This window comes from Magallana gigas, chromosome 2 (assembly GCF_963853765.1).
Source record: "Magallana gigas chromosome 2, xbMagGiga1.1, whole genome shotgun sequence".
Taxonomy (NCBI): Eukaryota; Metazoa; Mollusca; class Bivalvia; order Ostreida; family Ostreidae; genus Magallana; species Magallana gigas.
The window spans coordinates 5668864-5695610 of NC_088854.1; the positions used below are offsets into that span (position 1 = coordinate 5668864).

At 33.1% G+C, this 26747-nt stretch overlaps 3 protein-coding genes across 4 annotated transcripts; all 3 read right to left on the reverse strand.

Moving 5' to 3' along the window:
* Positions 1 to 1344: 1344 nt before the first annotated feature.
* LOC109617690 (cholecystokinin receptor type A-like) lies at positions 1345 to 3866 on the reverse strand. Its single transcript, XM_020064267.3, has one exon. The coding sequence runs from the start codon at positions 3824 to 3826 to the stop codon at positions 2633 to 2635; it is 1194 nt and encodes a 397-aa protein (XP_019919826.3). The 5' UTR covers positions 3827 to 3866; the 3' UTR covers positions 1345 to 2632.
* Positions 3867 to 5217: 1351 nt separating this feature from the next.
* On the reverse strand, positions 5218 to 16614 carry LOC105320739 (prohibitin-2). 2 transcript variants are annotated; one of them, XM_034447188.2, is made up of 9 exons: positions 10561 to 10663; positions 10122 to 10232; positions 9517 to 9650; positions 9296 to 9428; positions 8640 to 8779; positions 8245 to 8319; positions 7779 to 7900; positions 5638 to 5839; positions 5218 to 5496 (listed from the first exon to the last, which is right to left on the reverse strand). In XM_034447188.2, the coding sequence occupies exons 2-8, from the start codon at positions 10222 to 10224 to the stop codon at positions 5644 to 5646; spliced, it is 903 nt and encodes a 300-aa protein (XP_034303079.2). In that variant the 5' UTR covers positions 10225 to 10232; positions 10561 to 10663; the 3' UTR covers positions 5218 to 5496; positions 5638 to 5643. The 2 variants fall into 2 exon arrangements, with proteins under 2 accessions (XP_034303079.2, XP_011417092.3); XM_011418790.4 differs by lacking the exon at positions 10561 to 10663 and adding an exon at positions 16536 to 16614 and having other exon boundaries at positions 5219 to 5496.
* LOC136272675 (uncharacterized) lies at positions 11981 to 12397 on the reverse strand. The gene has a single exon (XM_066074686.1). The coding sequence runs from the start codon at positions 12395 to 12397 to the stop codon at positions 11981 to 11983; it is 417 nt and encodes a 138-aa protein (XP_065930758.1).
* Positions 16615 to 26747: the final 10133 nt, after the last annotated feature.

Genomic DNA, 26747 nt, shown 5'->3' on the forward strand with positions numbered 1-26747 from the left:
AAACATCTTCCAATTGGCACATGATTCAGAATATATGATAATAAAATCGATTGAATTCCACGATATTTATTTTCATGTTCATGTGGAAACAAACTTTAAAATGGCAACTACAACTTAAACTTTTCTTTAAAACAGTCATAAATTAACCGTTTGCTGATGAAAATGCCATCATTTTCAGTACAGATTTTTTGCTCTGGTTTGCTTAATAAAAAGCTACTTTTTTAACTTATTAATACGTTTTACTTTAAACAAAATTAGACATGAACGATAGCGTTTACTCAGTGTAAGAATGTACGTGTGTAAAATTGTTAATTCAATACTTTACGTTTTAAAATTTAAAAAAAAAGTCTTAATTTAAAACATAAAAACTTAAAACCCAATGACGGATTAATCCCTATCTTGTTACTGGGCACATATTCCCCTTGTCAATCGATGATAATTTGGAATTTTGATTTTTAAGATTTTTCATAATACTAGGCACTGCTGACCTAAACTTGTCCAAATCAAACATGATAAAAAGTGATTTTTTTTTATAATGTCTATTTAACATTTTGTTTTAACATGTTTGAGAATTTTTAAGCCCGTCAAGACTATGTTGGTTTTATGCTCTTTGAAATTCGTGTTTTTCTGCAGAGTCAATGCAATCAAATCAAATTCCAAAACAATTGTAATAAATAAAAAGTTGCCTTTCACTAATTAATAAAAGATTTCGTTGAAATAAAGAACATAGTTTTCAATATGCACATTTCTTCTTTAAAATAAGACTATTGAGTACATTCATTTAATCACAAAAAATTCAATAATGTTTTATATTTGCTGCTTAAATATTTAACACACACATAACTTAGGCATTGTTGATAATAACTGTATGGTACTTTCATTTGCTGATATTTCGTAGAATACATAGCGATATTCTGAACTTCTGACAACCACAGATTCGGGTTTTCCTAAATGATTGAGTTGTACTTTGACACAGAATTTACGTTTTGTATAAATAACACACACGCTGTTCCTCAACAAGTTAGACATCGGTAATAGCGTTTTTAAGATTTTTTTTTTTTTGGCACATCCTGAAATATGGCCAGGCTTTCTGATAGCACAAAATCGAAACCCGTGAGGAATAAATGTGTCTTATAATATAACACTAAATATGAAAAATGTGTCATTGTTTAAAAAATGTTTGTGTCGGATCCAGAAACCGTTGGTAGAAAACTATACACCTACTACTACTATGTACTACTTTTCGGCGCAAGAGATGAATGAGTCGGTAGTTGATGTGATGTAGTGTCGTAGTTTCGCTTTTCTTATTTGACATATGTAAATCAGAACGTTACATCACCCAATGTTAGATGTTGATGAATGAAGTCAAGGTAGTTATAGGAGTCACGGTAGAATGAACATCCTCCAAAAGGATTACAAAAACTTTGAAAAGGACACTGATAAACTTCGCAAAAATTTAATCATTTATCTTAAAAAGGTCTCATTGAGGAATCAGAAGCAAAAACACAGTATAAAAATCACCGTAAATACAGAGGTTGTCAACAGGAAAATACAGCAAAGTGAACAGTGTTGTCAGTTTCGGATAGAAATATGGATTCATTTTCCTGTTGAACATTTCAATTTTCTAAAACTTTTATCTAACTAACGTTGACAGGCACTTCTGAACTTTAGTACATTCCTTTATCAAACTCAAGGACAATTTTGTCTATTTGAAACAAGTCAAACTCCAGTCATTTAGATAAACCCTTAAATTTTACTTGTATTTTACATCAACACTTGGTTTCATGAACTCTGTTTATTCAAATAATAATCTAGAATAAAGATCTGATAAAGCACTATTCCATATCGTTCTTTGAAAATCTCTGAAAATTTCTGATCCTTCTATTAAACCAAATAAAACTACATTTCACTAATCATTCGATCTAATTTATCAACAACCCTCAGCTCCCATACAGTAGTACAGTTTGTATACTGTTAAAATGCATTAGGTCAATCTTTTAAATGGTAGGTGCCTCCAGTTTTATGAAATTCAAGATATATTTTTTTTTAAAGATGCTTCATAACAATATCTTTGTTTGATAGGGTGAGCCTGGGCTTAATATTTAGTTAACACAAAGATCGAAAAACCATGTTTTAGACTCTCATTTTGTATGAAATATGAAGGAAATAATTACCAAATCTCGGATTTTATCCATTTTTGACTAATAAAAATATATCTAGAATGCCTATAGTCCCTCCAAAAATGTCATTTAACAAGCTTTTGAGTTTTAACCCCCTCTTTAAAATCATGTTAAATTGGTTTGTAAAGAATTTATTTCATTTTCTACATAATTCCTATAATTCCGAAGCGTACAGAAAAAGATTCATCAAATCAATTATAATGTCGTAATAATCATAGCACCAAAAAGACAATCTGGAATCATTTACTAGATTTTGACTTAAAGCTTATTCTTTGTAATATCAATCAATTTCTCATTGTTTTAAAGACCATCAGAAAAAAGTATAATTATAAAAACAATTCACTCAAACGTATTTTTCCCTTTCAAAAAAATTCAAAATGTTTAAAAAAGGTATTCGAAGTGATTGGTCATTTTTTTCAGATTGAGTATAAATCCCAAATCAAAATGATAGTCTATTTGTAAAGTTTTGAAAAACATCGATTACATTCTTTTCTAAATCTTGAACCAAAGAATCCATATATCAAAGGATTAACTACACTGCTTAAGAAATAAGACTTGAGGCAAAACTTGAAGAAAACGTGCATCTCTTCACCGAGTGTTTCTTCAAGGTGCTCAGTAGTACTGAGAAGAATTGCAGCAATTAAGTACGGCAGAAAGCTGAGGACAAACGCTATAGTTATGTACATAAAGACAAGGGTCATTCGTCTTGTACGCCTGTGCAATGTTCTCCTGCGATGAACTTTCATCGTCATGCTTTCATTTGTTGGCAATGTCTGATGAAGACTAGTTTGGTTATTGACGTTGGACTGTCCCAGGGCTGTCGATGCAGTACTAGATATTGTTTCTCTATCCCTGTTCTCAATTTCTGTGTTAGTCGTGGTAGATAAACTGAAGATATTAACTTCAGAGTTAGTGATTGCAGAAGAAGACCGCCTACCCTGGACTTTGTATCTGACGGCGTTCATCTGTCTTGGGTCCAAAGATGTCCGCGTCTTGTTAAGAGCCGCTTGGGAGGTCACGATACCAGATCTTATTCGTGAATAAGCAAAGATTATAACCACAATACAGCTGACAAAATAGATAACTAGAAGTCCAAAGTAAGCCAGGAGAGCTGTGGAATTTCTGTACAAGTCAGAAATAGAACATGCCGACCCTGTCTCATTGTAATTCTTTAGATGGACCGTCTCCTTCCCGTAGAAAACGAATATAGGACTGGCTGCCAAAATTCCTATTACCATAGACAACACGCATATACTTTTCGTCGTTTTCTGGTTCATGTTCCTTTCTAACTTACATATTCGCCTGTACCGATCATACGTAACCGACAACAATAATATAGATGACGTCATTATTGATACACCTTGTATACCTTTCAACATCTTGCATGCCACGTCCGAGGTGAAATTGATTGAATGCAATAAGCCATATATCTCTGCGGGTATTCCTACAAAACACGTGATAAAATCGTGTATTGATAGGCACATGATGAATATTTCACTGGATGACAATTCGGTCTTTCTCCTAATTATGTGAATCACAAAACAGTTTCCGACTACTCCAATCATCATTGCGATTCCAAGAATAACAATGAGAGGCGTAAATCGAACAGAAAAATCAGCGTTCAAACTATTTAAAGTCTCATTCATTCTGCTGAAGAAGTTAAGAACAAAACTTGTATGAATATCATATCATATGATATCAAAAGTTTTAAACTTAATGTTTCCTTCTCTTGCTCAAGGACGGAAACTGTTATTAATGCATTTTATGCATTATTTGTTCCTCCTGCTGGTTGATTCCGGTCCAAACACAAACATTTAGACTTTGGAACAATTACAATGCCTATATAATAAGGGGAAACGGGTCATTGATCACGTGACTTTTGAAAATCATGCGAAAAGCTATGTAACATTGAAAACGTCAGGTAACGTATTTTCCATGGGTATATTTTTATTTAAAGCTATCAACATGTTTATTTCTGTAATAAATAATTATTTCAGGCAGATAGCGTCAAACATCAAAAGGGGAGGGGGGTACACTTTATCACTTTTTCTCCCAGCAAACATTTTTCTTAAATTTAAATATAGATTTCATGTTGATTATTTTTTATTGGGGGGGGGGGGCATATAGCAAACTGTCGTGAAATGAACAAAATTAAAGTAACGTTAAAGTATAAGTTTGTTATATTGTTACGCTAACACAACACTCCCCCCCCCCTACACACACAGATTTTGATTCAGTAGCAACCGCCTTCTAAATTATTTCAAGGCAAATTCCCTGATTTTCGGAACATATATTGGGATTTTTAAATATTTTCTTTTTTCTGTTATAAAGTTAGATGATTACTGGAAAAAAAAATTAACTGGCGCAATACATTTCGCAATCAGGATTTGGTGAATACGTGTGTGTGTGTGTGTGTGTGTGTGTCTATATATATATATATATATATATATATATATATATATATATATATATATATATATATATATATATATATATATATATATATATATATATATATATATATATATATAATATTAATTGCAGAAAGGTATGGCATGTTTGTATCGTCATGCACTTTATATTCCCTATTAAAAAACACGTTTAACAAATTTAATTATGGGGCTAAAATTCACTTTATCATATGATCAATCGTGGTTATTTTCTGATGTAGGATCTACTAATAAAATGTTGAAAGCCAGCATAAATGTTAAAAAATAAGAAAGATAAATGTAACGAAAATCTGCAAAATTATTTCCCGTGTCATACCGTAAACCTTCCTCAATGTTGAAGTATCCACTCCTCAATATTTACCTCAAATATACGTATGTGGCAAACCTTTCTCCATTGGTGAATGTTTAGTGCGTGTTTATAGTATTCTTCTGCATTGTTAAACTTTACAACTTACAATACATAATTTATATAATAATTAAACTCTGTTAACAGATACAAAGTACGTAACTCAAATTGGTGTGAACGTTTTTAATCGTTACACAGAATAAAAGAATATATGTATATGACACGTGATAGCATTAGCTGTCAAAAATTAAGTTTTCAACAAAGGTAAATTTGGATAACACTCTATATTCAAATAGTTGTTTCAATACATCACACTTAAAATAAAAAAAATCATTTAATAAAACATTTTAATATAAGTTTGCACAGACGAACTAGAGTAGATATGTATCACAGCTTTATAAAATCAAATGCATAACTGTTAGATTAAGCGCTCTATGGTCTGACAGTGTGATAAGTGTTACTGAACTCTATTCTCCTCCTCCTCCTCAAATCAAAGCAATAACGCAGCTTGGTGCATCATCTGAAATGAAATAAATGGCCGGCCATTATTTACCTACGCCATAATGCAATTTCACATACAATTTATATATATATATATGTGTGTGTGTGTGTGTGTGTGTGTGTGTGTAATGCAGTAACATTAATATAATTTAAATCTCACTCCAAGTTAGTTGTAGGACGACTTGGCCGGACTCTGTAGTCCAATGTAGACCGGGTTCTTAGCATCAGCAATAACTCGTACCCCAAGGTACGAGATGAAACCCTCGGTGGTTAAGTTTAACCCCGTGTTCCCTAGAATCCTTTGATAGGATTCTGCCTCTTTTTCATACTGAAGGAGAATTCCACTCGCTTCTGTTTTGGCTCTGAAGGAAAAAAACACAAAAACATTTCCCTATATTTTTATTGAAATATGAGGTCCATAGGTCTAATCAATTACCAGAACAACGCTATAGATTTTTGTGGCTTTATAGAACTTGAGACGAAATATCAAACGTTTTCGCATCTACGTTAAGTTCACATCCCCCCCTCTCGCCACATGCCCCACAACTGTTTCAGGGTCATGGATTGATTAACCAAGAACTTCCGTTATGTCAGGGTGCTTATCACATAGTGGAACATGAAGTTTGTAAAGATTGTTTTAAAATTACATCATGTATATTTCAATGATGAACTTTTTAAACCATTCATTGCACTGAACTATTGATCTCGTTTGGACAATTTAAAATCACTACTATACCAGAATACTAACTAGTACGTTAGCAATAGTAAACCAAATGTAAACCTTTTATTTCTATCAAGAAAATTATTTTAAAATAATTTCCCTATTTATTCCTATGTAGAACTTTGCACTCCACTTGTGGTCCAATTATTTGCCTAAAGGCCACGGTTTGAACAAGTTACAAAAATACCGTATACTATAGCATTGAAAGATTTATTTTTGACGTCGTCGTGTCAATAACTGCCGTCAGGTGAGCAGACAAATTGAATAACGCGCGTTAGCGCGTTATGATAATTTGTCTGCTCACCTGACGGCAGTTATTGACACGACGACGTCAAAAATAAATCTTTCAATGCTTATATTTACATTCTATTACTGAAGAAATCAATTGTTTACTTAAATAAATCGATATAAAGTGCAGATCACGGAGCAAGAAGTAAAAGCAAGAACAGCTGTTTTGTAAAACCGGTTTAAACTGTTTTCACATAGACTGTTGAGATGAGATCGACGAGCATGAAAATATAATCCATGATAAATAACTCTTGAAATGTTGCTTTTAACAATAAAGTCAACTTTTATGTTGAATAATTATAAAACATGGTGTTTTTGACAACATTCATGAAATGCATTTTTTAACCGATAACATAGAAATCACTGTTTGAGAACTACTTATGTAAATTACTCGTAAATTCATACGCAGTGAATAGGAGTTGCATTTAGAGGCATTTAAGCATCACGGAATTTAATGGGAAAACACAGTAGAATGTAAATACATGTTTATACAAAGAAGCTTTCTTGTTAATTCAGCACTTACAGTGCATTGAGTTTTGAGATCTTTGAGGCACTTATCATTATCTAGTTTTTTATCATCTTTTTTTTTAAGGTAAAATTGATTTCCGTTGACCCAAGAATGCACTGTTTGGTTAAATAGTTCTAGAGAGAAAGTAAAAAATTAAAAAAGTTAATTAAGTGACGGCCATAAAAAATGGGCGGATACTGTAAAATCATTTAAATTCGTGTAGGCCAATTTTTGTGGATTGTGGGCTTTTGTTTATTCGTGGGGATGTAATTTTGTGGATGTGTCCGTTTTCAAATTCAGTAAGAAAGCTAACCATATCAAAGATTGTTGTCATCGAGGACGTAAATTCGTAAGGAAATGCTACCAGTGAATCCCGCGAAAATTGAGCCGCCACGAATTCTAATGATTTCACAATACATATAAAATAAGGTGACCAGAAAAGCTCATGAAAACCTTCGCTTGAAGTGAACTAAAAACACATTACTTCAAGACAACAATATAATAACGACGTTACCTCGTACTATTTACAATAAGGCTAAACATGAAGAAAGCGAATGTTGCTCTAAATATTTAGTATGATTCTATTTCAGAGTAGAAATCAAGTCTTGTAATTTGAACAAAACATAACTGGATCTGAAACATTTCTTGTAAATTTTCAAGACAATGATACAGATGCCAGGGAAATAGCTAATTTATAGGGCTAAGGAACCTTGGTTTTTTACTGTGATGACATATCTTCTTTAGCTACAAGCCTTCTCTATATGGTCCCTTTATAAGGCCTTACTTGTTGGTCAGAATTCTGGCATCAGACTCAGCCTTGTTCTTAATTATTTCCGCCTGAGTTTCCGCCTCACGTTTCGCCGTCTCTGCTTCCGTCAACAGCCTCGGTCTCTCATTTAGAGCCACCTGGATAAACGAAACCATTACATGTTAGCTAGGAATACGCATGTTTGTACGTTTTAACAAGTTATCACATTATTTTGGTTGATACAGTATCAAATTATTTGTAAATAAATTCTCCTCAAAAGTTATTTGGTATTAGAAAACTACTGCATTACTAATCAATATGCATGTATTTTACGAAAAAAAAAACACACACATAAGATTTCTCAAATGAGGTCACAGGAGCTAGGTCAGGTGAATATAATAACCATTTGTATTAATTCACCTCATTTTGTCAACTCATATTTATTGATTCACGTATTAAAGGTAGCGTCTAGACCAAATAAAGCAGCATTGAGCATGCGTACCTGAATGTCCTCTCGGGCCCTTTCCTTGCTCCTGATGGCGCTCTCATACTCCGGAGGTCTCTCTATATTGCTCACCTGAACAGCAAGCGTGAAAGAATAAAACACTATTCTTGGGTAAGGAACCCTTACACATATTCAGATATTGGATTATTGGTATGTAGTTTATTGAAATTTCACAATTATTTGACATCACAAGTAACTCAGAATTTTTAGCGTAACATAAGTATATAATATACTCTCAAAGGTACGACAAATATGATATTTGAATGATTGACATTATTTTTTCTCTTCAGAATAACGTTATTCCATTTGATGTAACTTAAAAGTTGTCATAAGTAAGCAAATATCACTGTTTGAGATGTAAACTACGTGTACATTTCACGTTAACTTGTTACCTGTAAGTCGGTGATGTCCGCGTACAATATATTGTACCTCTCAATAAGCTTCTTCCGGACAAACTCCTGAAATTCAGCTCTTTGACTCTGAAACTGTGAGGTGTTGAAGTAGCTGCACGCCTCGTGGAGAGCCGCCTCGCCTAAAATAAAAAAAAAATAAAAAGTGAGATCATTATTTAAGGAATAAGGAGTCAGTCTTTGAGTATTATGAGGTGATACTTTCAGTCGGGGTGTGGTCAAATCCAATAAAGCCCGAAGGGCCTTATGATATATTTGACCACGCTCTGGTCGAAATTATCACCTCATAATATTCAAAGTATGATTCCTTATTACTTATATTTATATTATTTTTAATTTGTACAGTTTAAAACAACATTATTTTAAAATCACTATTTTTTTATGTAGCACACTCTATGTATTACTACGCGCCTCGGCCAATACCGTGTCATGGTTATGCTGTAAGACACGCCTATATGTGTCACTCATGCTTTATGAAGTTATTGGGTTTTAGGGTTAAAAATTGATTCGTAATGTTATCACAGACAAAGACAGTTGAAAATGTAAATATATATCAATATGGCCCCTAATGGTTAAGGTATGCTAGTAAATGAGTGAATCCCGTTCACTACTGACAATTAACAATCACGCGTATCAACCTGCAAAGGTGAGCACTTTCTTGTAGCCAGTGAAGTTCCTGAAGTCCAGAATCACCGTGCGTAAATTGACAGCGCGCACTTTGTACTGATACGTCACATCCAGTTTAATCTCGACGCCATCTTTGTTTAAGCACTGAAACATAGATCAATTTTTTTTATTGACGCATCATAACTTTTTTGCGCAAGTCAAATAATATCATCACGTTTTCTGAGTAGCCTACCTTCAAAGAGAATTCCAGAGACCTGAAGACGCTAGGAAAGACGATAAACTCGAACCCCGGAGGTCCATTGTGTAGCCCTTCTCTTTCTGCAGAGGAGCCCAATTTCTTGTTGATGACGTCATATTGTAAGCCAACTGCCCACAGAAAACATAAATATTTGTCGACACATTTACCTCAGTCAACAAAAATCTCCAAATTTGGAAATATTTCATCGAAGCATAAGTTTATCGGTGTTAATTCTAATACTAGTAATCCCATTATATTTTAGAGTACTACCGATCAGCATGCGTTTGAACCCCTCCCTTTATCTAAGTCACAACCAGTGAATCTGGACCTCAGTTGATTGGACTGAGTTTCACGACACCATTTCAGCCGCATCATATCTCGAAATCTATCTAGCCCAGTCAATGTGTTTTCTAAATTCATTGCGTAACCAATAAGGTCTGAGGAAATCTTATTTTGAGGGACTATTTTTCGATTAAAACAGTATACAGAGATTTTGCTAGAATTGACAATACTGACCAATGGACTCTTGTTTGTTCATATTGTTTAAACTAGTATTGATCAGTAGATTTGCTCTAATGCAACGTCTACTGTATACTTACTTTCATCCGAGGCTAGTTTGTGATAGGATGTGGAAATTAAGACTACTATCATTAATATAACCACGACCACACAGGATCCAATGATGTACTTCTTTTTGCCCATTATTCACGCTGAAAAAGAAGCATACCTTGATCAGTATCGGACATGCATAGTCTGCCGGTACAAACATAATCTGTACCGGATACAAATATTATCTGCTGGACTTACACAATCTGTACCAGACATACATATTCTTTACATATATAATTATACATAACCGTATGTACCAGACATACTTTGATCAGTACCGAACGTGCATATTCTGTATCAGACATATCTATACCTGTACCAGACATATCTATATTTGTATCAGACATATACCTTTATCAGCACCGGACATACCTGGAGAGGAAACACCTAGATCAGATTCGTATATACCTATACCAATACTGGACATACTTAGATCTGGCATCAGCGCTCTAAATCGTAGACGGGCCCACTTTTTAACTATATATCAAATTAGTTCATGTGAGTCTTAGACCAACAGTGACCTTTCTAAGTTTCTAATCTTTTCTGCTTTTTACCGGAAACAGTTTTATCTTTATCGGACATAGCTCATCTGTACCGAACAAAGTTTCATCAATACCAGACATAACTTTATCTGTACCGGACATAACTTTATCTGTACCGTACATAGCTTTATCTGTGTAAATGTTGTAATTTCTTCAAAACTTCAAATGTTTAAAATAACCTTTATTTACAATTTGTCTAATGCATGTATGTATGATTTTATGTAATTAATTCCGGATGGGAAATTTTTCTATTTTTGGGTCCGGTAAAACTTAGTGTATCATGTAACTTCCGCCCAGCATCTCTGTGCACATGGTTTGACGAAAACGATAAACGAATTGTAACGCTTATTGACTTGGTCAGGAGAACAAGGTATTTTTTACAATTATATACATATGTATTTATGCTTACTGTAACGTTAACGTCTTTGATCTTGTTTATATACATATATTTAATGTAGACATAACGATTACTCTGTATTTAGAGCATTTACGTTCAAGTATTGCTAGGGTGGATTTTATACATGGCGCCATTTTGACCCATATGTAGTGAAACGTTACTTTAATTGATAATGATTGGTCACTTAGTAATTTGTATCAATATTTCATTACATGTACTGTATTTTAATCAAATCGTTTTCATTTACTACCTAAGTTGCTACTAGTGGAATTATTGTGTTATTAGTAACTTAGAGTTATCCCTCTTTGTACGGTAAAGTAAGGTAAAGCGCCAGGTTTGTTTACATGTTTCGGTGAAGTATCAACATAATATTTTCTTTTCTAACAGAAATGATTTTGATTATTTACTGACATTTTTGTGAATAAAATTAATGTATGATTGTTATGTAATTACTAATAAATGTTGTATTGTTTATAGTTCTTACGTTGAAGAACCAACATTGAATAAAAATCTTCATCACTATCAAAGACTTGATTCGATTCGATGACCAAGCATGCTACAATCTGTATCGGATATACTTTAACTCTACCGAACAAAGTTTCATCTATACCGGACAAAGCTTAATCTGTACCGACAAAGCTTAATGTGTTATACAGTGTATGAGGCATAGCTTAATCTGTACCAGTCACAGTTTTATCTGTAGCTGACAAAGCTTTATCTGTACCGGACAAAGATTTATCTGTAGCGAAAAATGCTTTATCTGTAGCGAATAAAGCTATTTCTATACCAGACACATCAATATCGGTAATGGTGTAATGGACAAAGCTTTATCTGTACCGGACAAAGCTTTATCTATACCAGACATAGCTTAACATGTACCAGACAAAGCTTTATCTGTAACGGACATAGCTTAAAATGTACCGGACAGAGCTTTATCTGTACCAGACAAAGATTTATCTGTACCGGGCATAGCTTTATCTATACTGGACATATCTTTATCTGTACCAGACGAAGCTTTATCTTTACTTGACATAGCTTTAAATGTACCGGACAAAGCTTTATCTGTACCAGACAAAGCTTTATCTGTACCAGACAAAGCTTTATCTGTACCAGACATAGCTTTATCTGTACCAGACAAAGCATTATCTGTACTGGATATAGCTTTATCTGTACCAGACAAAGCATTATCTGTACCAGACAAAGCATTATCTGTACTGGATATAGCTTTATCTGTACCAGACAAAGCTTTATCTGTACCAGACGAAGCTTTTTCTGTACCAGACAAAGCTTTATCTGTACCAGACAAAGCATTATCTGTACTGGACATAGCTTAATCTATAAAAGACATAGCTTTATCTGTAACGGACATAGCTTAAACTGTAAGGGACATAAATATATCTGTACCAGACAAAGCTTTATCTGTATCGGACATAAACATATCTGTACCAGACACAGCTATATACTGAGTATTTACCAGACACAAATATATCTGCACCGGAAATAACTTTATTGGTACCAGACATAATATAAGTACGGGGCATTAAGTTCTATTTCCAAGTACTAAGTATGTTTTTTTTCATTCCATCTACTAGAGCATTTCTATTTTTAAAAAACAAAATGCAGTTCTCCTTGTGTACCTGCTAAAGTTTCTATATTTGTAGAGGCAAACTTTTTATATGTACCGTATTTAGTAAAGCTTCTGGAATAACTAGATATAGCCATAAACATGAGTCTTTATAAGTACAGAGGTCCTTAGTATGATCTCTAATTTCTAGTATTAGTGCCTTTGCAATCATGTAGAAACAGTTCCATGTTTTGTATTTTTACAATCTTTCTAATGAACTGATCGGTTTCTAAAATTGGACAGGTAACTACTCTGTACAAACCTTAAACTTTCCTGACTTAACTTTCACGTGCATACTTGGTTTTCAGTTTGATGTCATGGCTGATGCTACTTAAAAGTGCTTTACTTTGATATTCGTATTTTTACAATGCTTGTCAAGTGACGTGGCCCTTGCTTAAATCTTTGCAAAGTATGACTTACAGTTTCTACATAAAATACCCAACGATTTCATGCATCTGTATGTTAATCAATTTATAATATGTAGCTATCAACTCGTGTGACAATGATTCCCCCTATTTTAAATTTAAAAAGGTAATCCCGCAATCGATCTCGGAATAAATGTCAGTAGTGATAATACAGGACATGGCCTCTTTGTGTACTGTACTTCTATCAATCAACAGATCCTGTTACCGGATTGTTGAGAACATAAATCAGTTAATGTGGTGTCATTAGCTCATTCTTGATATTCTAAGTATTTTTTATATTTCTACTGGATGACAAGTAGGGCAACAGAAACATATGCAAAAAAATGCTAAATCTGGACGTAAGAACATAAGTATAAGGCTAAATGAAGGTAAAAATAGACTAGTATTAAAAATATTGAACCGGATTAGGTTTTTAGCTCACCTAAGCTGAAAGCTCAAGTGAGCTATTCTGATCACATTTTGTCCATCGTCCGTCTGTCCGTCCGTCTGTCCGTCCGTCTGTCCGTCTGTAAACTTTTTACATTTTGAACTTCTTCTCTAAAACCGCTTATCCAATTTCAACCAAATTTGGCACAAAGCATCCTTATGGGAGGGCGAATATAAATTGCAGAAATAAAAGTTTGATCTGTATTCAAAGCGGAGAAAACCTTGAAACTGTAGAAAAAGGGGGGTGCATTTTTAAAAATCTTCTTCTCAAGAACTACCGAGGCAAATTCAACCTAGTTTAGCATAAATTATCCTTATGGGAAGGAAAATATAAATTGCAAAAATTAAGTGGTAATTCTGTTTCAAATCTGAGTTATTACGAAAATAATAATAAAGGAAAGGCGTGTTTCAATCAGTTTAATAGCTTCGGGTTCGGCATCCGGTAAAATGATTCCATACTTCTAAAACGAGGTTCTTTGTTTAAAGCAGCCATGACATTATACGAAAAAGGGTCGATCTGACTATGATGAATTTGCTTGTTGTGCAACAGTTCGCGTATGAAGGGAAATTTTGAAACATACATAATATATTGGTGCCGATTTTGTGAAGTAAATTGAGGCTAAATATTTCAATGCGTTGACAGTTTTCACACATGACGTTGGTGTTAGCTTGTTCTGATTTTCGTTTCGTTCTCATTATGCTTTGTAACCTGGAAACTATCGTCTGTATTTCGTGATTTTACGTATCAAATCAAACAGAGACTTCGGTAAATCAAACAGTTAACTGTTTACCTGCGCAAATTGAGCAAAATCGGATGTAGGGGTACTGAAATACAATTCATTCTATCGGTAATTCGGCATTATCTTTTGCGTAATGGTACATGTAGATTAATGCAATAGGTTTTGTTGAGATGCTCGGCATTTTCTCGAGTTTATTCAGTTTAAATAGAGTTTGATATCGCTGACGGAAATATGTAGGTATATGCATGTATATATATGATTCATTTCGAAAAAATAAATTGTGTTCTTTATTTGTTATACATGTAGTGCATGTTTCTTGTGTTTAATTGTTTACAATTTCTATTTACTAACCATATTTGAGTGTTAAGCTTCGAATTATAAGCAAGATACAGAGATTTGCTCACAATTCTATGTTTGTACACAGATCTTAAAAACTAAAGCTTAAAAAAGTAAAAAAAATTGTCAATATTTATTAAGAAAATTTTCAAAGTCTGTTCTTCCAGAAACCAACTTTAACAACTTATTGTATTGTAAACTTAACCTTTTTAGGCTCACCTGAGGGTGGGGCCACAATGGGGGGTCGAAGTTTAACAAATGAATATATAGAGTAAATCTTTAAAAATCTTCTCCTCAGAAACTAATCAGCCAGGAAAGCTGAAACTTGTGTGAAACCATCATCAGGTAATGTAGATACAAATTTGTGAAAATCATGACCCCCGGGGGTAGGATGGGGCCACAATGGGGGATCGAAGTTTAAAATAGGAATATATAGAGTAAATCTTTAGAAATCTTCTTCTCAGAAACTAATCAGCCAGGAAAGCTGACACTTTTGTGGATGCATCCTCAGGTAGTGTAAATTCAAAGTTGTGAAAATCATGACCCCCGGGGGTAGGGTGGGGCCACAATGGGGGATCGAAGTTAAACATAGGAATATATAGAGTAAATCTTTAAAAATCTTCTTCTCAGAAACTAATCAGCCGGCAATGCTGAAACTTCTTCGGAAGCATCCTCAGGTAGTGTTGATTCAAAGTTGTGAAAATAATAACCCCTGGGGGTAGAATGGGGCCACAATGGGGGGTCGAAGAAGTTTAACATATGATTATAGAGAGTAAATCTTTAAAAATCTTCTTCTCAGAAACTAATAAGCCAGGAAAGCTGAAACTTGTGTGGAAGTATCCTCAGGTAGTGTAGATTCAAATTTGTGAAAATCATAACCCTGGGGGTAGGTTAGGGCCACAATGGGAGGTTGATGTTTTACATAGGAATAAACAGAGTAAATCTTTAAAAATCTTCTTCTCAGAAACTAATCAGCCAGGAAAGCTGAAACTTGTGTGAAAGCAGTCAGATAGTGTAGATTCATAGTTGTGAAAATCATGATCCCCAGGGGTAGGGTGGGGCCACAATGGGGGGTCAAAGTTTAACAAAGGAATATGTAGGGTAAATCTTTAAAAATCTTCTCAGAAACTAATCAGCCAGATGTTTCTTTATAATTGTTAAGACTTTGGCCCCAGGACACTTCTTTGGCCTCCCGAGAAGGTTCAGAGTTTGATGTACGTTTATATCTAATATATAAACTATTGTTAAGGATCATTTTGAGAACTGCAATACTCAACATATGATATGACTATAAAATCATCTTGTTAGAAAAGGGACTAATGATTATAAACATAAGAATATCCAGGGGAAAATGGATTTTATTTATACAGGATCTACATGTATTATTGTACATTGTCCAGATAGTTTGTATTATGACTCCATTAAGCTGAGTTTATCATACCTGTTGTTCCTCAGGTGAGCGATGTGGCCCATGGGCCTCTTGTTTACTAGTAGTTATGTCATATACCTTAAACACAATATTTATTTTTCCTTTCTTCATGTTCTTATACGTCATCGCTTTTCAGCAATCAAAATGTACAATGTGGATTACAAATACAAAAAAGCCCAAACATACAGAATTACAGAATTCAATTCCAAAAACGGTAGGTAGTGTTAAATTACGTAAACGCTCACAGAGAGAGTCTCTCACTTTTGTGTTGGATTACTGAACGTGGCAGCATCATATATCACAGATATCGATCTAGCACGGTCTACTTCATCAACTGGTGTTCGTGATTCAAGAACGTGTAAAGTTTATATTAATAACCAAAAAAAACAATATCTGGTAATCATCTATGGATTAAACTAAACAAGTACTGGCTGAACACTATTTATAGAGATATAATTGAGATACAAGTTTGTGTATGTACAGACCTGTCATAAGGAGGCTCTCACACGACTGAGTCGGAAGGATCATACATGGTCCTACATCCTTGCTCCTTACGTAATCTGACTGAATTTATAAATCTCCATATTAATGGTATGACGATTTAGTGAACCGGAGAGGCGAAATCGGGCGAAAACAACAAATATATTAGGATTTTTCTCAGGTCGTCATTGTTATGTTGATGATAGTACATCGTCGAATCAATCTTCAATTTGATTACATTTTCTGAATTGAGGAATTTACCTAAAAAGTAGAAATAATTTCACAGAAGTGTGCATTTAATGATGACTTAATTTATCACCAACAGTACAGATACTCTTACAACCTGTAAAAATCCCACAGAAGCCATCCATTTTCTTTCAAGGATTGGATCATCAGGTGGATTACTTATATACATTATATACAAATATACATATACAAATACTTTAAAAAGTGTCTCAAAGTGAGATTAGCATTTGGTAACAAATATTCAAAATGCCAATTCACTACAAAATAACGATTCGTATTATTTTTGTTTCTGTTATATAAAAGCGTTATGTGAACAAAACTAGATCAGAAGAAACATTTTCAAATTTTGAAAATGAGCCAACTACAAATCTAAAGGAGAAATTTCTATTTTAATGCGCGACTCCGAAATTTTATACAACATGACATTAAATGATACATTTTCAGACTGCCCTTTACCAGAAATCATATATATGAACCTGGCATTTTAAAACAGATATCAACTCGATAAGACATCAAACTTACAAGGGCAGTTGCTCACAAATATTTGTAAAACGTATAGATTATTTATACTTATTGGGAGGTTTCTTTGTGACTCTCAAGGTTATTTCACATTTTTAATACAAATGGTTCAAGCACAATTTATTATATGTTGGCATCAAATCAGAAAGTTCAACATTTCAATGTATTACCTGCAACAGAAATACCCCACATGAATCATGTTGTGTAATATTTAAAGATAGAATTAATTCCATCAAACTGTGTATCAGTAATCGAAGTCTTGTCAGCCGTGATGATTTGTGCTTAGCACCAAACACTGTTTCACTTTCTGTTTGCCAGAGTAACTGCATAGGAGAGTTGATTAAAATCAACTCCCAAAAACGATGATAGAGGTCTCAGTTTTACAAGGTGTTTAGGAAAACTCTTATGTACCTTTTACAGAAACGCTTGGATAATTATCTCGAATCAAATAACTTGCAAAGTTAGTATCAATGTGGATTTAGAAAAAATATAGGACCACTGACATCATGGACCACATATCCTGCTTATCCTGATACTATGCCAAGTTACTATATTTGGCTGATGATCACATTATTGTTTCAGATTCACCAGTTGGTTTACAAAACAGTTTAAATGTGTTAGGAAAATGTTGTTCTGACTGAAAACTGTGTGTGAATATGAAAACAATAAATATTATGATTTTAAGTGGTAAAACAGTTGATAAAACTTTGTACAGATTTTATTGATACACCAAATAATTAACATAACAGATGAATATAAATATAATGGTGTTGTTTGCACATCAGATGAAAACATGAAATTTGTAGCCGAACAACTATCAGAACGCACAAAAAAGGCATATTACGCTTTGAAAACAAATTTTCTTACAAATATTAATTTCTCTGTGGAAATTATGTTATGTTAAATTTTTTATCTGGCGACAATTGATGGTTCCATCATGTTTGTTTTTATATCGTTTGTTTGTTTTGAGGAGAAGTTGTGATGTTAAAAAATGGCGCTATTAACTGACTCGAGAATGATTTTTTAACCTATCTACCATATTCATCAAATATCAAATTAAATGACTCCACTGTGTCTGCTCAAACAAGGTAACAAGATGTAGTGACGCAAAACAAAAGCAGCCATACAACTCGATCTCAGTATACACCTACCGGAGACATTTCACCGCGCTTATTGCTACCTAAAGTATTTTTAAACAAATTATCGCTGAATTTTTTATTTTAAAATTGTCACTTGATACATTAATCTTCCAAGAACATAGCATCTTATTCTTGGGTTTTCTGCGTCGAGGTAAACTGATTAGTTATAAGGACAAATGCTCTACCAATGAAATGAAAACAAATTGTACGTTGAATGAGGGTTTGAAATGATGTAACAGAAACACAGAAAATCACTTAGATTACAAAGAAGATGTATAAATACAATTTTAATCTAATCTCGTTTATCAAAAATCTGAAATGATGAAATATTCCATAAAATAATTGTTCTACAATGACAAATCAATTTCCATACTTTTCAGTGTTTTCCTGTTAAAGCCTGTGTAGTTGAACAGTTTGTATCTTAGACCCGATAATTACATTTTGACAGAGTCAGAGACTTCTTGTGAACTACATGCGATTTGGAAGGTGGCATAATACGTCTTTCTCTGTGCCTTAATTTCTTCCCGTTTATGTTTTTGGAAAACATACCGTAAAAGTTTCAACTGGAATCGGCAATCCGAAAACCTTAAAATATACCAAATAGGATCCATAATAAACGATGCAGAGAAACTAAGTCCACACACAATGTCAGTGATAACAACCATGGTCCGGTCGGTGGCATACGGCTTCAGTATGGTCCATATCATCCCAGGGGTAAACAGAATTAAAAAAGTACCGGTGATGGCGGATATCTTCAGGAAGGCCCTTGTTTGACTCATACATTTATACCTGTCGGAAACCCCCGCGAAGCCGTACTTGACGTGGTAGAGACAAGTCCCGAAGAAAAAGACGTTCGTCAGAAAAATGGCTAACCGTATGTAGCCCACTATCACTGTGTTACGTTTGACAGAGGAGGGCACCATCAAGCAAACGCTCCCTCCAGTAACGCTACAGTACTGAGCGGAAGTCAGAGCCAAGGACAGTAGCCATGTCACCAGGCAGAGGGTCTGTAAACTACGTCTGGACACCTTCCTGTAGTAGATCATTGTAGCTTTGAGGGCGAGGAATCTATCTAGGTTGAACAATGTGATTGTCAAAAAAGAAACTGTTGCAGGAAGCAAGACGAAGAAGTCTTTCAGGTTGCTTCCGAATAGCTTGCGGTAAAAATCTCTCGGGGGGCACAAAGAAATACAGGTCCAGCAATCCGCTAAACAAAGGTTTATGGCCAAAGTTCTGATTTTGAAATCCAACTTTGAGCTCTTGGCTAGAATATAAAGAGCTAACAGGTTAATGAATAATACCGGAAAACCAATTAACAATTTAAAATTATCGGATGCGTCGGTTGCCATTTCGGAGGGTAATCATACAAGTTAACTTGTATTTTTCAACTGATGGTTGATGGATATACTAATTCATGTTCTAAGTACATTTTCATTAAAAACCATCGAGAAGTCACGTGACGCTACACGCCGATCCCTACAGCTATTTAACGTCTATCACTGGAGAAATAACCACCAAAGATGTCAACAGACATATCGATCGGATGGCTACCGAACAAATCAAGCTTTCTGCTTATGATACCTTGTTCTGAAATTGTTAGAAATTATTTACAAGTGAGGATCTAGACGGGGTGTTACTTTGAAAAGTAAAGCACTTTGAAAAAAATTTTCAATTTTAAAAAAAAAAAAAATTCAAAGTGCGTAATGTTTTCAAAGTGCGTTGCCACCATTCATTCATGTCACCCCTGCCAGAAATTTAAACAATGTTAACGTATATCACTCGAACACCCCCTTGGAAAAAAAAATCCTGATTCCGCGCCTGGTCCACAAGACGCACCCAGTCGATTGAACACCTTTATGCTCAAAAACTTGAAGTGTGTATGAATTATTTAAAATTACATATTATTTAGTAATTTGCATATTGACATTATAACGACCTTTGTTCATTTCTAAGCACTTAAATGAAACCTTCTTCGTATGGACAAGTATTACATTGACAAGATTACGCGTCTAGCGGTATTCCATTTCTTATAATATTGTCTCCAATTCCACTTCTAGCAGAAAACATGTTTGAACGTTTTCACATGCATTCCCAATCTAGTATTTCGATAACATTCAAGGAATGAATTTAAAGAAACGTACAAAACGTAAACGTTCAAACGTACAAGATCGGCCACTCATAATTTGCAAAAGAATCAAATTAAAGATATTCTACAAATTATTCCCTCATGCTTTCCTTCAAACATTGAGGTTTTTTAATTTCAATTTCACTTTTCGCTTCCATACACTGTAACCAGACCTCGGTTTATATAACAGAGGTATGTTGTTTACATCGATTTCTTATACATGTAGGTTTTAGGCCACCCCTTCATTGTTAGAGCCTGTTTTCTACATGTAAATAAGAGCATTAATGTTCCAAGTTGTCGTAAATAAGGTCAATGGAAACAGCTATCTTAATTATTTACATGTATGAAAGAAATTGGAACAGTCGTGCGTTCATGTGGGTTTTTTTTAATTTAAAAAATGCAAAATCTGGTGTGATTGTCTCTGTGGTAAAGGTAAAGTAAGTTTGCAGGTTGTTTGCGAATTTAAATCGTCCTGACCTCATGAATAACAAAGCCCTGAACACGTTACTCAAATATATTTAAATGTACATTCACCTATGTTACATTATGATCAAAAATCAAATCACGTCATATATCTCATCCAAATTCTACTGTTTGTGAGTACAGTTTGATGGTCAAACAAGGAAGACCCTATCAAATATGGGGGGGGGGGGGTTAATTTGTTTTTTTTCTTTTGCTTGTTTTTTTTGTTTTTTGTTTTTTGGGGTTTTTTTTTTATTTGCCTGGCCATTCCACGGTATTCTAACTATTAGGAACATATCACAGCATTGTCAAAAGTATAGAAGATGGGAAAATATGTTGTATGACTTTTTTGTGATTTTTCGAAAGCATTTGACAGGGTGTGGCACGAATTAGCTTTAATTTTTAAACTTCAAACTTAAGGTATAAGTGGACATCTTTTACAATGGTTTAAGAGGTTACTTAAATAATAGAACACATAGGGTCATGTACAAAAACAAATTGTCATCAACCTTATTTATTATAGTGACATGTGTGATAACGTTCAAAATTACAAATATGTAATACAAAAATATATAAACATCCGGCCCATTGGGCCTATATGTCACTGCAAATTCAATTATGAATTGAGTTGAACATATTTTATTGACTAATGCCAAAAGGACTGGACACAAGTTTCAAAAACTTAGAAAGTCCTCTCCTTGTACATAATATGTTACAATTACAATGCCATACAATGCCAGTTAACATTTATAACAGTTATAGCACATTTAATGAAATACAAATAAATCATAAGTTTTAAATCTAGATTTAGGATTAGGATGGATAAGAAAGTCATGCAAATAAATTTTCCACTCTTTCGTATGAACTTCTTTAAATATTTTTATATTTTCATCATATTAAGATAAAGTTTTGTCATCCCAAAGTATCAAATGTACATCAATTATATTCAAAAAGTTCAACGATAAAAGATTATACATAAATGATTGTCTCAATAATGAATATTTTTTACAAACGAAGAACAAGTGATGTGCACCTTCTAAACTTCCACATGAACACATTGGGTTGAGTATTGTGTTACATCGATAAAGATATTAATTGAGAACACAAGTATGCCTTAGTTTCGTATGAATGATATTAAAGGAGAAATACTTAGGAGGCTTTTTATAATCGCTCTGTAGTGTTTTCTTAAAAATATTTAATGAAGTAGCTTCCTTGGTATTATTACTCAGACTATTCCACTTACGAATAGTGTCAGGAAAATGACTTGTTAAAAACATCTAGTCTACATCTAGGCAAAGAATAGTTTGAGGAGTTTCTAGTATTAAAAGGGGCATGGTCACGATTTTGGTCAAAAATTATTTTTTTCGATTTTAATATTCACAATGCTTCCGTACGGCATTTTAAATAGGCAACCAAAATTTGAGTACGTGTCATTCGTTGAGTTATAAGCGAGTTACAGAGCTTACAATTCTTTGCTATGTAAACAAAGCTTTTGTTTACATTTTGAATGTTGAAGTGAAATTTTCAGTTTTAGACCTAAAATGAATAAAATAAAACCGTTAGAAACTGTTTATTTATGCTTAAAATGAATTAGAAGATAGACAAATTAGCTTGAAAAAGATTTTTTACTGGTAAATTGAACCTATGTAAACAAAAACAGGGCACGAGCCTTGTTTACATGACAAAGAACTGTGAGCCCTGTGCCTTGCTTATAACTCAATGACTGACTCTCATATTTCGTTTGATCATTAGAAATGCATTCCTGAAACATTGTAAATAATAAAACAGAAAAATAAAATTTGACCAAAATCGTGACCATGCCCCTTTAAAGTTTGAAGTGACATTTTTAATTACAGGAGTTATATATCTTTTAGATAAGAAGGAACAAGATTATTATGAATTTTGAACATAGTAGATAATTTAAAGCGGTCTCTTCTCATTATTAATGGTTCCCATCCTGTTTCCAAATATAGAGAATTTCTTGAAGCTATGACTGAAAGACCTGAAACTATTCATGCTGCATATAATTAAACCTTTTCAAGCTTATCCATATCAAATTGGGTACATCCAGACCAAACTTCTACAGCATTCTCTGGTTGTGGTCTTGTGAATGATATATACATTTGTGCTAAAATATCTCTAGATACAGTAAATTTAAGTTTTTTTAAGTAGACCAAGTTTTTTGTAAGCTTTTTTTACAATGATGTCTACGTGATTAGACCAACTTAAATTTGAAGATAACAATACTCCTAGATGCTTGTGTTGTGAAACATATTCCAAAGCACAATCATAAAACAACAAATTAGGAAATTTTTCAACATTTTTAAAACTAAAGAATACAACTTTTGTTTTTTGTGCATTAAATTCCAGAAGCCATTGTTTTGACCATTCCTTAAGTAGATGAAGATCATAATTAAGATTATCTTCGATGACAGAAATATTGTTTGAACACTGTTTAATGTACTATCATCAGCATAAAGTCTACATATTGATCTCATGTTTTAGCCACATCATTTACATAGAGTAAAAACAATAATGGGCCAAGAACAGAACCCTGAGGGACACCTGCATTTATGAATTGACTAGAAGAGAGTTTGTTTTTATACATAACCTTCTGTGTTCTACTGCTTAAGTAGCTAATAAACCATTCAAGAATTGGCCCTGAGATTCAATATGATTTAAGTTTATGAACCTTATGCCAGACCCTGTCGAAAGCTTTTGAAAGATCACAAAAGATCATACAGCAATAATTACGGTACCATCATCAATACTTTTTATAACAGAGTGATGTTTCTAAAAGTCGGTGCACAGTTGAATGTCTAGGCAGAAAACCAGCCTGATATTTATAAAATAAGTTGTTGGACTTTAAAAAATTGTATAGATGTTTAAACAAGATTCTCTCAAAACTTTTACTAATACAACTCAGCAATGACACTGGTCTGTAGTTTGATGTGATAGATGGATCATCTTTCTTAAATAAAGGAATTACATGTGCCAATTTCCAGCAGTCAGGAAAACTCTTAGATGATATAGATTTGCTTAACAGATGACACAAAGTTCAATCTTGTCGTTATCTGAAAATGCAAAATTAGCAGTGCCATTATTGTCTATGTAATGCATAGGTGGTATTTCAGTTGTAGATTTGGTGTGAAAAACATCTTTCATTAACTTCCAATAAAGTTTTTGATTGTTTTTACTTGCATCCCTCAATTGGGAATCAATGTTATCATAATAATTTGAAATAGCATATTTTTCATGTGGTTGACCTTATTTATAAATTTTCGATACAAATACCTATCTGAATCTTTATAGGATTTATATAATACAATTATAATATATTTACGCATATTACGCATTGCGTTTTTTATACAATAATGATTGTCTGTAAAGGTAAGATTCAAGCAAATATTTAAAGGTTTGTCTCGGAAAATTTGACAGTAGAAAAATAATACAATCTATATTTGACATTAATAATGTTGGTTATATCCGACATTATTAAATAATTCCCTTCTAAAATCAAAATACATTGCACAATTCAACAGAAAATGACTTGTCTTCTATTTCATTTAATACACAAAAAATACATATTCTTTCATCGAGACGTTTCCCCTTTTTATCGCCCCGTTTAAATTCTAATTGGAAGTATCTGGATTGTGCCATAAAAGATCTTTGAGATGTTCATTTCAAGGTAATTTTCAGTTTTTAAATTTGTTTTAATTAATGCTTTTATACAATTGTAGTTTTGGTAGTTGATTTATCTTTTCTAACCATTCATTTTCATAATTAAGTAAGAAAAAGCTTGTTTCCAAATTCATTAACATCACAGACCGATTAAATTATCATAAATATGTAACAATTTCATAGATTCAAATAGTGATTTAATGCGTGATGTCCATCTAGATATACCAGTTTGATTAAAGTCCCACAAGAAAACATGTTTTAAATGTAAATTTAAGAAAAATCTTTGCGCATCTTTAATATGATTGCACACTGGCTGAATACTGAAACCCGATCGAGATATAGAGCAACGCTTTGAACAAGAACAATTTTTTTGTCACTTATAGATACTGAATAGATACATTTTTGGTGAGAGCAATGCTGCATTAACTAGAACTGTTCTAATGGGACTAATAACCCCGCTAGGCTATTTTCAAATGGGACAAATAATTGAATTGAATAATAAAGGTTTGGAACACATACAAAAAAAAATTTCTAGAATTGTAAAAAAAAAAAAATTAGTTAACAAAGAAAAATTAAAATCAAAATTGTCAGAATTTCACTGTAAATACATATCTATAACAGTAATACATTTACAAATGTATGTATTTGATGATATATTTTTTGATTCATTTACATCCTTGAACTAACCACGCCTGTTTAAATTAAGGATCATAATATTCCTACAAGATATGGGACGTCCTCCAGCATCTAAAACTAAGTAGTATACCGGTAATTATTGTGCTGTTTGTGAATTTTTATCACAGAAACTGTGACCTATATTAATAACGTGTCTCTAGCTGACACATATATCATTACACTCAGAATAACGAGAACAAGCTGCCCTTGCTTGCCATTATACTGACCAATGTTCATCGGAATAAATTAAAAACTATTTTCTCTCTATTTTTTGATAACCCTAGAGGGGAGGTTTTTCATGTATTTTAAAAGCATGTTTCATCTTTACCTGATTTCATATTTGAAAATATTTAGAAGTAATCTCTTCCATATATCGTACAATTTTAATTGATTTATTATCATCGGCAAAATGAGGTCCTTTGAAACAAGTTCAAAATGTTATAACCATTGTAATTGTTGGATAGGTTTATACTCAATGCAGCCATGATAGCAAATGACAAATGCATTTTGTTTGACCAACAAAATGAATCTATGTAGCAAGTTGGTCTTAAAAAAAAACAAAATCTAGTTCCATGTTATTAAACTACATGTACAACAACTATACTGAAGACATCATCTAAGGATATCAATTTATTACCAATGCAAATGAAACACTGCCTACGTTTTTAAAAAAAAAAAGAAAAAGAAATAATTCAATCAGTAGGTTAGAAAGGTGAAAATTATATAATATAGTATTTTAACAATTAAGTATAATTAAAAACACCCTGTTTTCAATAACTTGATTTGATTCAGATGCAAGTCTATGTAAAACATTTGAAACTGAAGAGAGAGAGATAGAATCATTTAAAGAGTAGCACTGTAATAATTAAGACAACATCAGTACATCATAAACATATCGTTAAAATGATAAAAAAAAGCCAGTCAAGGGGTGAAGATAATACGAGGTAACAGACAACATAAGTCAAGAAAAGTATCCATAAAAGACATGAAGATAAGTCAAATACAGGTAGATAAATAAAGCATGCATTGTAAGGCTAGACATGATAAAGTACAATATTATGGTAGACAAAAAAGTATGTACCACAAAAAAAAAAACCTGCAGAATATATCACTTAGTTCAACTAGTTTGATACAAAAGTTGTGTGTGTTGAGGACGAGTATTAATTCAATTGCTACCAGTAACTTACATATGGATAAAAGCTGATCCAATTTACAATTCAAGTTCTAAAATTTTCTATAAATCTCTTGCATAAAGTTAAAGCAGACTATTACTAATGTCCAAATAACATGCACAATAACATGCACAAAATAACAAAATAAAGCTCACAGGTTATAAACAACAGCTATCATTTTTGGTTCATTCCTGATGC

Coding starts and splice junctions, on each gene's coding strand:
- LOC109617690 (XM_020064267.3), bottom strand. CDS start 3,826: ATGAATGAGACTTTAAATAGTTTGAACGCTGATTTTTCTGTTCGATTT.
- LOC105320739 (XM_034447188.2), bottom strand. CDS start 10,224: ATGGGCAAAAAGAAGTACATCATTGGATCCTGTGTGGTCGTGGTTATA. Junction 8,320..8,639: donor CGGACATCACCGACTTACAG/GTAACAAGTTAA, acceptor CTTGCTGTTCAG/GTGAGCAATATAGAGAGACC. Junction 7,901..8,244: donor GGGCCCGAGAGGACATTCAG/GTACGCATGCTC, acceptor TCGTTTATCCAG/GTGGCTCTAAATGAGAGACC.
- LOC136272675 (XM_066074686.1), bottom strand. CDS start 12,397: ATGTCCAGTACAGATAATGCTTTGTCTGGTACAGATAAAGCTTTGTCT.